The 16,082-nt window shown below is 36.6% G+C and overlaps 2 protein-coding genes across 2 annotated transcripts in view; one reads left to right on the top strand and one right to left on the bottom strand.

Moving 5' to 3' along the window:
- LOC139945735 (kinetochore-associated protein 1-like) overlaps positions 1 to 1,074 on the bottom strand; it is a 62,066-nt gene extending 60,992 nt beyond the window's left edge. Inside the window, exon 1 of the mRNA XM_071943115.1 lies at positions 1,027 to 1,074. The gene's annotated coding sequence lies outside the window, so the exon portion shown is untranslated. The remainder of the gene's footprint in view (positions 1 to 1,026) is intronic.
- On the top strand, positions 850 to 13,191 carry LOC139945742 (egl nine homolog 1-like). Its single transcript, XM_071943128.1, has 7 exons — positions 850 to 860; positions 1,148 to 1,991; positions 3,014 to 3,133; positions 3,719 to 3,852; positions 5,637 to 5,707; positions 6,783 to 6,916; positions 12,705 to 13,191. Exons 2-7 carry the CDS (start codon positions 1,194 to 1,196, stop codon positions 12,822 to 12,824), a joined length of 1,377 nt encoding a protein of 458 aa, XP_071799229.1. The 5' UTR covers positions 850 to 860; positions 1,148 to 1,193; the 3' UTR covers positions 12,825 to 13,191.
- The last annotated feature ends 2,891 nt before the right edge of the window (positions 13,192 to 16,082 follow it).

Below are 16,082 nucleotides of genomic sequence, written 5' to 3'. Positions count from 1 at the left end.
AAACGCCATAGAGTTGTGCACTAAGCAGACGCGGAATCGTGTCTGCGTCACGCACCCATTAGCCGTGTACAAAACAGCACAATGTTCCCTCTTGTTGCCAACCAAAATATTAGTGCGCACGCGCTGTGTGCAATTTATATCATGGGAAGGGTCTATTATACAAAATCAAGCTATACGTGTTTGGTAGGAAGAATAGTTTTTCAAACAAACAACATGAACCATAGTTTGAGACACACTGTCAGTGTCAGTGGTGGGCTTATTCCTGACTTCACTTTTGACTCCATACAGGTTTGCCAAAATTTACAGTTATATAATACTTAATAGGGGTCTAAACCTAACATGTTGGGCCTACATGTTTTCAAAATCATCGTTGATAGGTGAAAATTTTACAATCGTTTTCCATCAAGAACTTCAGTTTCATGTTGTAACCCTACAAACAAAACCAAATCTTTCCCCACATACTCAAGTCAATACCTTCATAATGCTTGCAATTGCATTTTAAACCTCAAGTTCCTTTCTTGATTGAGACTTGACAGCCTAAATTTTGCCCAAAATAGTTTCTATACAAATAGAAGTAAAGTCGGTGCATTTCCAATATTTTTGTCTGAGCATTCCAAAACGATTTGGTGTAGATCACTAGACATATGAAAATGACTGTTTATGATTATGAGCAGAGGAAATTGTGGAGGATTTATTGAATTATAGGTGACAGTGTCACCAAGCAGACGTTATACAGGGACATTAGAATCATAGAGCAACGACCAGTTAGAATTAACCATCATGATCACACACTCCACGCACCCCCGCCGTGCATGCACAGAATATTGCACTTCCGTAACGAAACGACATGGACGGTCACGGTAAAAATGAGATGTCAAAAAAGATGATGAAAACAAATTCCGTAAAACCACTTATAAATACTCAAAAATAAATACATTTTACAAAACAAAAAGGCTTTGATACTGAAGGTTTCACAAAACGTTGATTAATTTCCCAAGTAAAGCTTCAAAATGAGGAAAATCTTACCTTTTCAACCCAGCCTTGAGTGAAAGAAACCCAAAATGTGTTACAAAAACTCGCGCGATTGGCGTTGTCAATAGAGGGCGGTATTTGTAAATAAACAAGCATTTTTGTTTGCCACCAGCAGGCCTACGTGCAGTCAGTCAGCAGTCACATGAAAGTTGTTGATCATCATGGCAAAAAACAGCAACGACAAGTGTTATCCCCCTCCTCCAGAAAAATGTGAACTTTGTGATTCTTTTGAAGATCTGAAGACGTGTTCTGGGTGTCGTCTGGTATTCTACTGCTGTAGAGAACATCAGATTCAAGACTGGAAGAAGCACAAGCTGAACTGTAAGAAAAATGCGTCTCGAAAAAATCATAACAAATCGCTGTCTCACTCTCACTCTCAGGAAAATGAATCTTTGAAATCGAGTCAAAAAAGTGAAGGTGATCTTGAGAAGGTAACACATAATAACAAAACTTTCTCTAACGTTAAAACTACGGGGAAACCAGGTCCTAAAAAAAGTGAGCATTCAGTAAAGTCATCTGAACACAGAGAGAAAAGTAACAAAAAGAAAACGTCTCCAGGGTTTGACACTAGACCTTTCATCCATACCGATTTCCCTAAACCTAAAGGGACTGATGTAGACTCAATTTCAAGACATGCTGCACTCCAACTGAAACACAACGGCTATTGTGTCATGGACAGTTTCCTCCCTCAAGATGTCGGTCTCAACATTCTCAAGGAAGTCAAGGTTATACAAGACAGTGGGGTCCTAGTGGATGGTCCACTCAGTGGGGGCAGGACAAGCAGCGAGAAAACCAGGAAGTTCACGGAGAAGGAAATCCGTGGTGATAAGATAACTTGGATGCAAGGAAACGAGGAGGGGTATCCCAACATCAGGTCCTTGATACGTCAGATGGATGGATTGATGCAGAGGTTGAATTATTATCTGGAAGGATTGTACACCATCAGTGGAAGGACAAAGGTCAAAAAAGAAGCTTTATGAATGTTTCTTATTGAAATTGCGCTTTATCTTTGCAGAGGAAGGGTTGTTATTTTTTGATGAGTGTATCGTATAACGGGAAATAATCCCAAATTGTGGTTTAGTTACTGTGTAAATTGGAGGGGGGGAGGGTGCTGATTTTTGTTGTCCAATCCAATGTATGGAAAGGCTTGCTGCGGTAACACTATGACTATCTCTAAATGTTGGGGTGGTTCTTCCACCATTGATTTCAACTTAAGGTTTCAATCAGTATGTTATGATCGTCTTCTTACGTTACCGCAACTAGTCTTCTGCAGCTTCCCCAGATGACGATCAGAGCAAACTTGTCAAGACGTCGAGTTGAAACCAACGGTTATTTTTAGAACCAACCCAACTCATTTAGAGATAGTCATTACATGGTGTTACCGCAAACCTTTCCATATCGTATTTCCACCATGCTAGGTTTCAAATCCTACTTGTTCAATGTAGATGACAGAGTAAAAACTTAACTGATTCAAAGCTAGATAATGTACAAACATAACTGATGTCTCAGTGATAGAAGTACAAATTTTGAGAAATATACAAATACCAGACATACTAGACTTGTGGACAAGTCGTTAATGGTGCAACGCGGTGAAACAGTGGAGTTGTGGCGTTGCTCTCGCGAGATCACTGCTCTCGCGCGAACTGCTGGTTGCCCGACTTCTACTCCCCGTTTAATGGGATCGAGTCGTGAGAGCAGTAGTCTCGCGAGAATACCGCGGGAATCGCGGGGAGAGTTGGAACGCTATCACCGCGCCAGACATTTAACGACTTGCGACTTGTCCACAAGTCTACAGTTACACCAGAGTATTGTACCAGAATAATGCCAGTAGACTCGCACTAGCTTAATAACTCTTGGTCGCATTCCTTCATGGTTGGAAGGATCAAGAATTTCAAAACAATTATTACATGTACACAATTTTGTTTCCCTGATTAGACAAATAATATCCAAGCTGATTATGACTGTTGTGTTTTGTTTACAGGCAATGGTAGCATGTTACCCTGGCAACGGAACTGGTTATGCGTGCCATGTGGATAATCCAAACAGAGATGGGAGATGCGTGACGTGTCTGTACTACCTCAATGAGAACTGGGACTCTCGGGTAATGTATTCAAGATGGATGAGTGGAACACATTTAACACAATAGACTAGCCTGGGCCCCTGTCTTTATCCGCAGTTCAGATCAATCTTGGCTCTTTGTGAAATTGGCCCAAGCACATTTAACACAAAAGACTAGCCTGGGCCCCAGTCTTTATCTGCAGTTCAGATCAATCTTGGCTCTTTGTGAAATCGGCCCCAGCACATTTAACACAAAAGACTAGCCTGGGCCCCAGTCTTTATCTGCAGTTCAGATCAATCTTGGCTCTTTGTGAAATCGGCCCCAGCGCCCAATAGATATGACTCTGCTTACCACAGAATTCTGCGCTTACAGCCCATTAAGCTATTTGCTTAACAGGGCACCATAAGCACAAAATGTTGTGGCCAGCAAAGCCATGAAATTTGACCCATGGTCATAGAGCTGCATAGCAGGCAGCAGCGCTTAACTTTGCTAAGAAGCATCCAGGTGAAAAATTTCATATCTGAAAAGAAGATTGGAAATATAAATAATCTCAACATTGCCTTTACCATTAACCCCTGTCTCTCTCTCTCTCTCTCTCTCTCTCTCACTCTCTTGTGAATCTTGTAGTCACAGGGTGGATTATTAAGACTTCTTCCAGTATCAGGTGGTTATGTTGACGTCCAACCTGTCCTCAATCGACTGCTTCTCTTCTGGTCCGACAGACGGAACCCGCATGAGGTTCAACCAGCATATGACATGAGGTTTGTATAGGCTACTGTCTGACCTTCTTTGTAGGAAGAAACTATAAATAAATAGCAAACTTGAGGGTACAACCATGTGTAAATCTTGTCAGGATAATGAAAACTAGCAGAGTCGTCATCGTGGTCCTATGAGTCATGGCTGGCCCTTTGTGACCCTGTTTATGATGTAGTTCCACTTCTGTCTATCCAGTGCAGATCGATAAGCAACGTTTATTGATAAGCCCGTGAGTTCTTTGATTCCGTCTGTCCAACAAAGTTTTTGACGGCCACGTCGGCGACTACCTGCAACACATCCTTGCATAAAGATCTTCTCAAGGTTGTCCCCCTCTCTTCTGGATATGTGACCAAAGTACTGAAGCTTGTTTTTGTTAATTTTTGAGGACAAGGTGGGTCTATCTTCTCCTATCAGGTTTCTAACAAAAACATTGGTCTTGTGCTCTTGCCATGATATTCTCAGCATTCTCCTCCAGCACCACATCTCAAAAGCGTTGATCCTAGCAGAGTATACTGTTCAAAACGTAGAAACCACACTCGCTTTTTTTCAGAGCCAACACTCTAATGAAAGAGGTTTACACATGGTTGTATCTGCAAGTTTTCTATTTATTTCTAGTTTCTTCCTTATTATCCACACCATGCAAAGCTTCAAACAATACTGACCTCCTTTGGTTGTATTCTGTGTTCAGCCGACAGGTTTTCTTTCCTTTTCTCTCGTCCTTGGTAGCACCATACAATACTAAAAAGCACTGTACTGAGTTTCGTGTGTAAGGCATAATCTTTCTGTATAATAGAAATATCAGAGTTTTAAAAAACTGAAATTTCACTTGTATCTGAGTTCTGACTTTGTTATGCCTGCCTGGTGAAAACGTAGCTGTTACCAGGCCTTGAATTTTGTTCTTTAAGGGGCTAAGCTAGAAGGGCTCAGCAATTTGCCTCTAGTAAGGGGCACTTTCAATTTGTATTGGAATTTTGCAAAGGGCACCTCAGCAAAAGCACAGGGCACCACAGCAATTGATGTAGTGAAAAGCTCCATGAAAAACAACTTCAGGGGGTAACCAAAGGCTGGACATGCTATCATTTCAATACACTTTCTAAGATCTACATGTATATCCAAGTTTCAAACCCATTGTCAGTATTGACTCTCAGCCCTGAAATTGAGGTTTCTTATTATTATCTGGTTCTCATTATAAACTAGCACCAATCACAAGAAATGTTCAGTTTTAGATAAAGAGAGAAACCAAAAAGGGGAAAATCCTCGCAATCAAATTGGAACCAAAACTAGCACCAGTTTAAAACTTTGCTTCAATAAAATAAAAAAACAAAACAAATGGGAACTAAAAATATGCAAGGGTTATGTAATATGATCAATGTCACAAAAACTCAATTAACCACCCATATAGTATGATTTTGATAACATTGGTGTATATATGTATGTGACCTGTGACATCACATGTTAACAAAAGAGCCACCAAGCCTGGACTTTCTGCAGGCATGATTTGTACACAGCTCAATGGAAGAAAACATAAAATCTTATATTATACGGAGATAGCACTGTCCAATTTTTATCAACTTTTGATATGATGAAAGGGGTCACATCTCAAAACTTGTCCAGCTTTTACTTCATAACCCTTGGGTTTTTGTGGAAATTATAATACAAAATGTCAACTTTCTCATATGAACAGTGTAGTATCTTGCCTGCCAGACAAGCCAAAGAATGTTCAAGGTCACGCTTATTGTAAACAAAGATCACATGGTCTATAAACTCGTGGTTTTATTTCTTGTTTCAGGTACGCTATCACTGTGTGGTACTTTGACAAATCAGAGCGTGAAGAGGCTAAAATGGCTCAGCTTAATGAAGGTATCATACTATTATTTTACGTTTATGATACTTCGGTGGTTAGGTAGACCACCCCCATGGATTAGCTAATTTCCTTCTTTTTTTTCTTGGGAATTTGTGCCATTGAAAATCAAAAAAATAATGTACAATTAATGTTAATGTCCAAATACAAGTTGCATGTCTGGCTTGTGGAATCTGCTAATGTTGACGTTCTTGGGGCATGGACATAGTGCCCCCAATTCTGGGCTACATATTTAATTCCACATACCCTCTCAGCTCCCTTGGGTGTTGTATAGCTTTGGTGCCATGTTTGTAGCGCACCAAACTAAATCAATCACAGGTTTCCATTTACCATTGGGTGAAGAGGAGCAGAAACCCTTTTCATACTGTTTCACTTATTATGTGGAATCAGACAGTCCGGGAGGAATTTTGCCTCATGGTTAACCCGGCGCACTTTCACTCGGTTCCTGCCTAGGCCCCTAATCCTTTGGGTTGAAGCTGCATGTTTTAAGAATACTCTATGGTTTTACCACTAACCCCTATTCCAGAGCAGGGGTGGCTATTCCCATGGTTACAGAGGCCCAAATAACCAGGGTAGATCAGGGGTAAAACATTTCTAGGGTTGGTTGTTACTCCCCAGGGTTGCCCCCCTGGGGAACAGAGTAGTGTGAAAGGGCATACAGTGTCTTGCTCACATCTTGGGCCAGTTTTATAGAGCTGTTGTACAATAGAGAAAAATGCTTCCCAGATAAAGGTTAGGGAGCGTCTCAAAAGTCGGGCACGTTCCTATCGCAAAAGAACGTTCATGCGGGCATATGCCCGCAGGATCGCAACATCATGACATTAGGAACGTTCTAACATGAGATTGGACGCGGTCACGCATTTGGAACGATCCAAAAGATCGCTCTGGCGGTCCAAAGGACCGGTCCAAGTAAAGCGGCGGGGATACTCTTGCGATCCAAAAAGAACGTTCCTACCGTTCCGACTTTTGAGATGCTCCCTAACCAGAAATATTTAAACATGGGAATGAAATTGAACCGATCAATCCAGACCGCCTGAACTTGACAAGACATCAACTTAAATGTTTCACTTCTAGATATGAACAGACTTCGTGGTGAAGTTTCTCTGGACAGCGTCAAGGCACAAAAAGAGGAGAAAGATCGAGTAAAGCAAGAGCTACAGAAGAAATCAACTAATGCTGTTGCTGCACTATCAGAGGAAGAACTTAAGGTAAGAGTGATAGATAGAATTCCAGTGTTAAAGCATCAGCAAGAAATTCACGAATGCAACCCCTTTGCTATCAGTGGATCAACTACAGGTAAAAGCTTTTGAAAGAAATCCATGGATACAGTCAACTTACAACCAGTGGATCAACTACAGGTAAAAGCATCGTAAAGAAATCCATGGATACAGTCAATTTACAATCAGTAGATCAACAATAGGTAAAAGCAACATAAAGAAATCCACTGATACAGTCAATTTACTATCAGTGGATCAACTACATGTAAAAATAACTGAGAGAGATCTACTGATATATTTTCTATGGCATCCGTGGATTAACAACAGATAAGAGCTGAAGAGTGATATGATAAGATTCACTGATGCACTTACTGCAATGTCAGTGGATCAACTAAAAGGTAAGAGTGATATATAGAAATCCACCGATACATTCCCTTTGCTCGCAGTGGATCAACTACAGATACAAGCTGAAGAGTGATATGATAAAAAGAAATTCACTGATACAGTCACTGTAATATCAGTTGGCCAACTACAGGTAAAAGTGACAAACAAAATACCCTAATACAGCCATAGCACTGCCATTTAAGTAAGAGTGATGTAAAGAATTCCACTGATCGAGGCACTGTAATGTCAGTGGATCAACTAGAGAGATAAAAAGAAATCCACTATACAGTACTGCCAGTAGATAAAATGCATGTACAAGAGAGAATGATGTTAAGAAACCAACAGATGGAGCCACTTCACTAAGTGGATCAACTGTATGTAACAGTGATAAAAAGTATTCCACTTATTCAGTCACATCTATTATCCCTGGGTCAGCTTCAGGTAAGAATGATTTAAAGAAATCCGCTGATAAAGAAATCATTGCTGATAAAGACAGGGGCCCAGTCTAGTGAAAACCAGGCTACAAGAGCAGACTGTTAAATGTGAGGCCTCATGGGGGCGCTGTTCTCCTATAGATAGATTTTTTTCAACCAGTATGTTAGTCTTCCCATTTGCTGCTCATGGCATTGTTGATAAGTTATCTGAAACAAATAGACAGCTTCCCATAGTATTGTCACGTTGTTTAAACACAAACGCTATTTGAGTAACAATCAGCTATTAATAAATCAAATAAATTTGTTTGTTACTGGGTTTGCCAGGCATAACAGCAACGAGCAGTGACATGATAATTGGCCTAGTGATTCTCTGTTTTGTTTCATTATCATAACATCGACTGAAATAATTCACAAAAAATAGTCCAATGAATGATAGCGACATTATTTGTAGAAAGTTAATGAAGGAACAGATACCTTATTTATGTAAGTACCCATTACAATACCTGAATAAAGGTTTAAAGACTTTTGTTTTCAATGCATTGCCATTGTATTACTACTCTGACTTATGCTGTGTCTAAAGTTGTGCACTATTGGCGCAGAGCTTCGATCAAACAGGCAGACGTAGCCCTATCCAATGGTGTAGCCGAATCTGTGATTTCAAAAACGGCTCAAGTGTTAAATGGACCGTTCCGGCTTTCCACTAAGCTCCGCCCACCGTGCACGTGAGCAAGACACGTGTACAAGCACTCCCAATGACATTCTGCACGATTCTGCCGCGCGTGCCAAATCCGAGTTAGTACGACCACAATCATTGCTGTGATTGGTCAAAATGGGTGAACGCGCACAGTTTGATTGACAGGCCGGATCGGTCCATTCAACCCTATGATTACTTATTGAATTGTAACCGCTTCGACAAACTTATAACGTGAGTAATATTATTTGGACGATTTCTTTTGCGAGATTTGACAAGTAAATATTTGACTTGTCTATCAAGAAAAGGGTCATGGTTGTGGCTGTCCACACAACGACCTCAAAGAGTGTGACCGTTATGTACATAAACTCAATTGAGTGCTTTACACAAGCACCGGCCAGGCTGTTCAAGAGGGAGATCGTCATTTCTTTCTTTAGTATTAGTTGATGACCACTTAAAGGGAATGTATACATTAGGTAATCGCTTCTAAAATTAATGGCAATACAAACTTTTGGTTAGAAGCCTAGAGCAGCGTTTGAGAGTATAAAGCATTTTGAGAAACATTTAATTTCAAAGTAATGTGGCTATATAAAAAGATCTACGTTTTTATGCTATGGTAAATGATCACTCTAAATCAGAAAACAAAAATTATTGACTTAAATCTGCACCTTTAAACCAAATGTCCAAATGTCCGTTCAAAAACACTCCGAGCTTTGGACTTTTAAAAATGCAAACAAAAACCACACTAAAACACTTCATCGCCTTTTTTTCACAGAGTGATTTCAATAGTCCATGGGGTTGTTGTGTGCAAAATAATCGTATGCTTCAGTTCAATTGTATTTAATTGCTGTGGTTTCAACCATTTGTACATATCTGCTTGGTCATTTTGTCACGTAATCTTTATATTTTTAAATTATTGTATATTGTATATTTCTCTTAATATTTTTATATGGAGCTGGTCTACTGTTGTAATTGCCTGCAAAGGATGATTAAAGTTTTTTGAATTATATTGAATTGAAATTGAATTGGTCACCAAAGTCTGATACAAAAACAATACAGAAATGTTTGGAGCCTCCCTCTCCCTTTCTCTCTCTGGCAGTCTCCCTTTAAGCTTATAGACAGAGTATAGGATTTGTGTAATGTCAGCAAATTGTAAATTTTTAATCAGAGAGGTTATTGGGGTATTCAGATGGCGTTAGTGCTTGATCCAGAGATTATAACAGTCTGAAGTTCTTTTGGCTTTGATAAAGTTATATAAAAGATGTTACAAGGCTACAAGAGTGAAAGTACATACATCAGGCATGACATTGCTCCGTGGAAAAAAAGTAGGAATATTTTTATCAAGGACTAGTACAAGGACTGACCTGAAAGTACATGTACAAATGGTATCATAGACTGTTCAACTTTTCAACAAATTGGAAATCGGACTTAAAGGCATTGTACACCTTTGGTAATTGTCAAAGACCAGTGTTCTCACTTGGTGTATCCCATCATAAGCATAAAATAACAAGCCTGTAAAAATTTTGACTCAGTTGATCATCGAAGTTGTGAGAAAATGATGAAGAAAAATTACCCTTGTTGGACGAATTTATGTGCTCTCAGATAGGAATAAAAGACTTCTACTTTTAGCTAGGAGTCTTTTATTATTTTAGTGAGAAAATACCTCTTTCTTAAAAACTATGTTACTTCAGGGGGAGTCGTTTCCCACAATGTTTTATACTATCAACAGCTCTCCAATGCTTGTTACCAAGTCAGTTTTTAAGTTAATTTTTGTTTTGAGTAAATGCCAAATGTGTATCTTCCCTTTAAGTAGGAAGAAAATCGTGCCAGAGAAATGCATTGAAAATAAAAATGTAGAAGAATTAGCCATCTTGTATGGGAGTTTCCCCTTCTATAAATGGGCACCTATAGACCGTATTGAATATGACGTCACCGTTCAAATAGCTGCCCTACAACACATGGCGTTGCGCGTGTGCGTGCGAGTGTGCCTGCAAGGGCCGTATAAATCAAACCGGGAATGCTGCGTGATGCGTGCTTCATTGATGTAGACGGTTAGATGCGCATATGGTTTAGCCTACAAGATGGTGACTTTCATTGCAAAAAAGGGGTTATTCAATACCGTCTATTCTAATGAATGATTAAAACTGGTTAATCTATACTTATAATAAAGACTGAACACTTTCATTTATGTATGCATAAAAAGAAACTATGCAATTATTGGGGGAAAAATCATTCCTTCAAAGAATAATTGAATATTCAATCAGTACTATTAATTTGTGTAATTTTTTTTAAAGGCAGTGGACACTATTGGTAATTACTCAAAATAATTATTAGCATAAAACCTCACTTGGTAACGAGTAATGGGAGAGGTTGATATTATAAAACATTGTGAGAAACGGCTCCCTTTGAAGTGACGTAGTTTTCAAGAAAGAAGAAATTTTCCACGAATTTGATTTCGAGACCTCAAGTTTAGAATTTGAGGTTTTGAAATCAAGCATCAGAAAGCACACAACTTCGTTTGACAAGGGTGTTTTTTATTTCATTCATATCTCGCAACTTCAATGACCAATTGAGCTCAAGTTTTCACAGGTTTGTTATTTTATTTATATGTTTAGATACATCAAGTGAGAAGACTAGTCTTTGACAGTTATCAATAGTTGTCTTTAAACCACAGTAAATTTTTTGTTTCAGTTTCCACTACTCTGGTACGTACAAAGTTCTATTAGCCTTAGATTATTATGTTTATTCTAACGGCTTCAGTTGTTTGTCTTTTTGTGAGGCTGTAACCACTAGTAACGCATTGTGACTTCATCATGATGTCACTATGCCTATTAATACTCACCATGGACAAAGCAACAAATTCCCAGAAGCAAACTGCATAACGTAGCTTTACAAGTGTACCATTAGCCAGTGTTCTTTATTTATGTCGATGGCTGGAATGAAAAGACGATTCAATTCCACCCCATGAAGTACACAGAGAAAACAATTCAATAATATTCCCCTCTCATCCAGGAGCAAATTCAACTTAAAGGGAAGATATTTTATGTGTTTGGTAAGCACTCTTAAAATAAATGGCAACAAAAACCATTGGTTAGAAGCCTACAGCAACTACCGACAGTACAAAGTATTTTAAGAAACATTTCACTCAAAGTAACGTGGTTACACAAAAAGGTATCAGTTTTATGTGAGAATTTTAATCTGAGGAGTGTACTTTCTCGGATTATGTATTCCCATTATAGATTATTCTTCCTTAGTGGTACATATTTGCTTCGAAATAACAGATTTTTTCAAAAGCTTACATTTTTTCCCCAAAATCAATCTCCTACATGAATTAAAACATTGGAGATGGCCAAACTTTCCAACTCAATTCCTTGAAACTCAATATTACTGGCACATTAATTTCATAAAACCATTCGAGAGGTAAACCTTATTAATTTTTTGTAATTAATTTTTGGTAATTAATTTTTTGTAATTAATTCTGTGTTTTTAAAATGTAATATTTTTTGTTTTTCTATAAGTATCAAATTTTAATCTTTTTAGTGCACCCAGTCCCCCTCCCCCACCCCAATTGAAGAACTTTCAAGATCAAAGTGACCCAAGTATATGAACTTTTGTGTACATGTTGTATTTCCAGTGTTTAATTTTTTTATATTTACAAGCAGACAAAGTATTTGCTTTGACCTGAATGGCAGATGATACCTGCACAAAATTATTTATTTGACACAAAGAAAGAGAGTACAATTGAATTAATTGCTTGTATGGGAATCATTGAGGGATGACTCTGTACATATAACGAGCTGTAGATTTCAATAGTTTTTTAACAAATAAAATAAAATAAAAAATCTATTGTTCTTGCTACTGTAGAAAATTAGTTACACAATTAGTTTGTATTAAAAGTGACACTTGATGTACAACACTATTTTAGGGGCCAAGGGCATCTTTTATACTTCCATGGACTTGTATTTATAGTCTATGCATAAATTATATATTTTGAATTAGTTGCTCCCAACAACTTCTTCTTTTTGTGTGCAGGAAACTATTACATATTTCGCCTTTCCTGTTGATTTTCACAAATTTCTGAATAGGAGGCTTCCTATTTCTTGACAAACGCCTTACATTTTTAGGATTTGAAACTTTGCATGAGACTGTTTGTGGTAACACCATGTAATGAATCATTACATGTAGTCTGCAAACCTTTACTATACCTTACATTTGAATCTTGTACTGAGTCTCTGATCATTTGTTTCTATGTTCTTTTGTTTATTTGTAGGCATTTTCAGCGTTACTCAAGGGACAGCCAAACCCTCGAGCCGTCCTAACAAACCTCCAAGTTGCCCCATCAATACAGGAGGCCCTGTTGTCTCAACTGACAGAGATGGAGTCATCTTGATAATGGCTGATAATATGGAAGGGAGATATATAGCTCACTCTACTACACTAAGCTTTAATTGAGAAACAAGTCAGATTATCCACCTTAGTAAATTAAATGGCATAAAATTACATCAGTAATGGTTACCAGCTTTTCATAGCTGTTCAGCAGAAAACATTGCGTAACATTAACATCTGCAGGGAACCAGTCTTGAGGCCTGTATGTTACATGTCGTGGGGGCTGGTGACCCACTTTAGCTAAGCAGTATGTTTCTTTGCTTATGAAATTTATGTGACTGCTTTATGAAAGCATGCCCACTGTATTCCAGACCTGGAATTTCATCTTTTAAAGGGCAAGGTTATTTTCATTTTGCAAATAATAATAATAATAATAATAATAATAATAATAATAATAATAATAATAATAATAATAATAATAATAATAATAATAATAATAATAATAATAATAATAATAATAATAATAATAATAATAATAATAATAATAATAATAATAATAATAATAATAATAATAATAATAATAATAATAATAATAATAATAATAATAATAATAATAATAAAATAATGATAATGATAATGATAATGATAATGATAATGATAATGATAATGATAATGATAATGATAATGATAATGATAATGATAATGATAATGATAATGATAATGATAATGATAATGATAATGATAATGATAATGATAATGATAATGATAATGATAATGATAATGATAATGATAATGATAATGATAATGATAATGATAATGATAATGATAATGATAATGATAATGATAATGATAATGATAATGATAATGATAATGATAATGATAATGATAATGATAATGATAATGATAATGATAATGATAATGATAATGATAATGATAATGATAATGATAATGATAATGATAATGATAATGATAATGATAATGATAATGATAATGATAATGATAATGATAATGATAATGATAATGATAATGATAATGATAATGATAATGATATGATAATGATAATGATAATGATAATGATAATGATAATGATAATGATAATGATAATGATAATGATAATGATAATGATAATGATAATGATAATGATAATGATAATGATAATGATAATGATAATGATAATGATAATGATAATGATAATGATAATGATAATGATAATGATAATGATAATGATAATGATAATGATAATGATAATGATAATGATAATGATAATGATAATGATAATGATAATGATAATGATAATGATAATGATAATGATAATGATAATGATAATGATAATGATAATGATAATGATAATGATAATGATAATGATAATGATAATGATAATGATAATGATAATGATAATGATAATGATAATGATAATGATAATGATAATGATAATGATAATGATAATGATAATGATAATGATAATGATAATGATAATAATAATAATAACAAATTCTTATATAGAGCATTTTACAATAACAGTCTCAATGCGCTTTACATTAGTACCCTGGGCCCAATTTCATAGCGTTGCTTAGCGTCTGATTTTGTGCTTACTTTGCAATTTCTATTTCATAGCGCTGCTAACTGTAGCACACGAAAAGGCATGCTAACCTTCCGGTGCTTGCCACGAAAATAAATGACGTCACAATGCAAATCCACGGTAAACACGCAATATGGCCACCCAATTTTTCTGCTTACCTGTGAGGGAATAATCTTTTACTCATCATTTGAGGATTCAAGTCATAGTGTGTTCATGCAAGATCTTCCTTAAAGTGTTTAAATTACAAGCCAACAGGGCTAGGGATAGTATCATTAGTCCACAATGGTTTTAAATGTTTTCCATATCTCTGTAAATGTTTTAATAGATGTTAAATTTGCATCAGGGATACCTGCTGCTAAAATATAGGATTTGACCTGCCTCATGCTACCGGGCAAGCTCATTGGGCCGTATTCCTAAAACATAGCAATTGCTTTTTGTAGGCTTTTGCTTACATCTTTATACATACATCTGTATAATTATGTAAGCAAAAGCCTAGAAAAAGCATATGCTAGTTTTTATGAATACGGCCCATTGGTCTAGTTGGTATGACATCTGCTCTAGATTGGCAAAGTTGTGGGTTCGAATCCCACACACTCACATGCCTGTGATTTCTGTCACAGAACTCAGGAAAGTACTGAGTATACAGTGCTTACACCCATCAGTGCAAATGTAAAATCATATACTATTCTGTCAATTTAGGTTGGCCATGTGAACAGTTTGTGATGGCCTTTGGCTTACAGGTAGCTGTGGGAAGCATTGAGCCAGCCAGACCACTTCTTGGACCGAGTTTCAACTGGTCCTCAGAATGTTATTTGCCATTTGTGGCATCGGACCAGTGTTAAGGGAAAACACTGCCATGTGTTTAAGTTTGAATCTGTAATTAAGTTTGTAATATAAAAAATTCTGTTAAATTCTGTGGACATATTGTACTCATTTCACTTTGTACCATCTTCCACTTTACAAATTTCAGTATTATGAAAATTATATAATTATGTGTTTGAAAGAGAAATGTTTTGTCGAGCAGCCAAGCTATATTTTTGTTAACATAACTAAAAAATATCATTTTCATGATACCGTCTTTAGTCTTGCTCTCCTTGTGAAAATTGCTTTTCTAAATACGCTTTTTCATTCTTCTGGGAAGGGGCCAGACGACTATTTCCTTTTATCCTCGGTTTGATTAACAATAATTTGAATGGTAGGAAAAACAAGATGATAGAACTTGATAAGCGACTACTGCATTGCAGTTGGTGGGGGTGGGGTGTATCATTACATTCAAGTACACACAAACCTACTCTAAATAAGGAAAACATTTCTCATTCCAAAATTACTTTGGAAACATTACACCGCTCCAGTTCATTACCACTCCTGTCTTGCCAGACACTTCTTAGTTGTAAGGATATTACTCTTGTTAATCCAAAACCAAAAGTTAATTGAAATTTACTCCAATTTCACCCACGGCCCTCCCGAAGGCAACTGCACCTATACACAAACATCTGTTGTATTTAACCAAGAGTTTTTGTTTTCTTTTCACAGCTGCATTCATTTTGATGATGCATATGTGAGGAAGTTGGGTAATAATGGAAGTTGGGAAGTGTTTTATATTGCAGATCATTTGGTCTGTGGTTATAAATACTTTTTTTAAAGGTGTTTTGTACGTATATTGTTAATTATGATCGAAAATTTGTGTTTGCCTCTTTTATTCAAAATATTGAAGGGATAGATGTAATATTAGTGGTTTTTGGA

The sequence above is a fragment of the Asterias amurensis genome, chromosome 1 (assembly GCF_032118995.1).
Source record: "Asterias amurensis chromosome 1, ASM3211899v1".
Classification (NCBI taxonomy): domain Eukaryota; kingdom Metazoa; phylum Echinodermata; class Asteroidea; order Forcipulatida; family Asteriidae; genus Asterias; species Asterias amurensis.
This window is presented reverse-complemented; position numbering and strand designations above follow the sequence as displayed.

What these genes read in the sequence shown, in the direction of transcription:
- LOC139945742 (XM_071943128.1), top strand. Translation starts at nt 1,194, where the DNA reads ATGGCAAAAAACAGCAACGACAAGTGTTATCCCCCTCCTCCAGAAAAA. An exon ending in CCATCAGTGGAAGGACAAAG is followed by an intron (nt 1,992 to 3,013) that starts GTCAAAAAAGAA and finishes TTTTGTTTACAG; the next exon opens with GCAATGGTAGCATGTTACCC. An exon ending in AATGGCTCAGCTTAATGAAG is followed by an intron (nt 5,708 to 6,782) that starts GTATCATACTAT and finishes TTTCACTTCTAG; the next exon opens with ATATGAACAGACTTCGTGGT.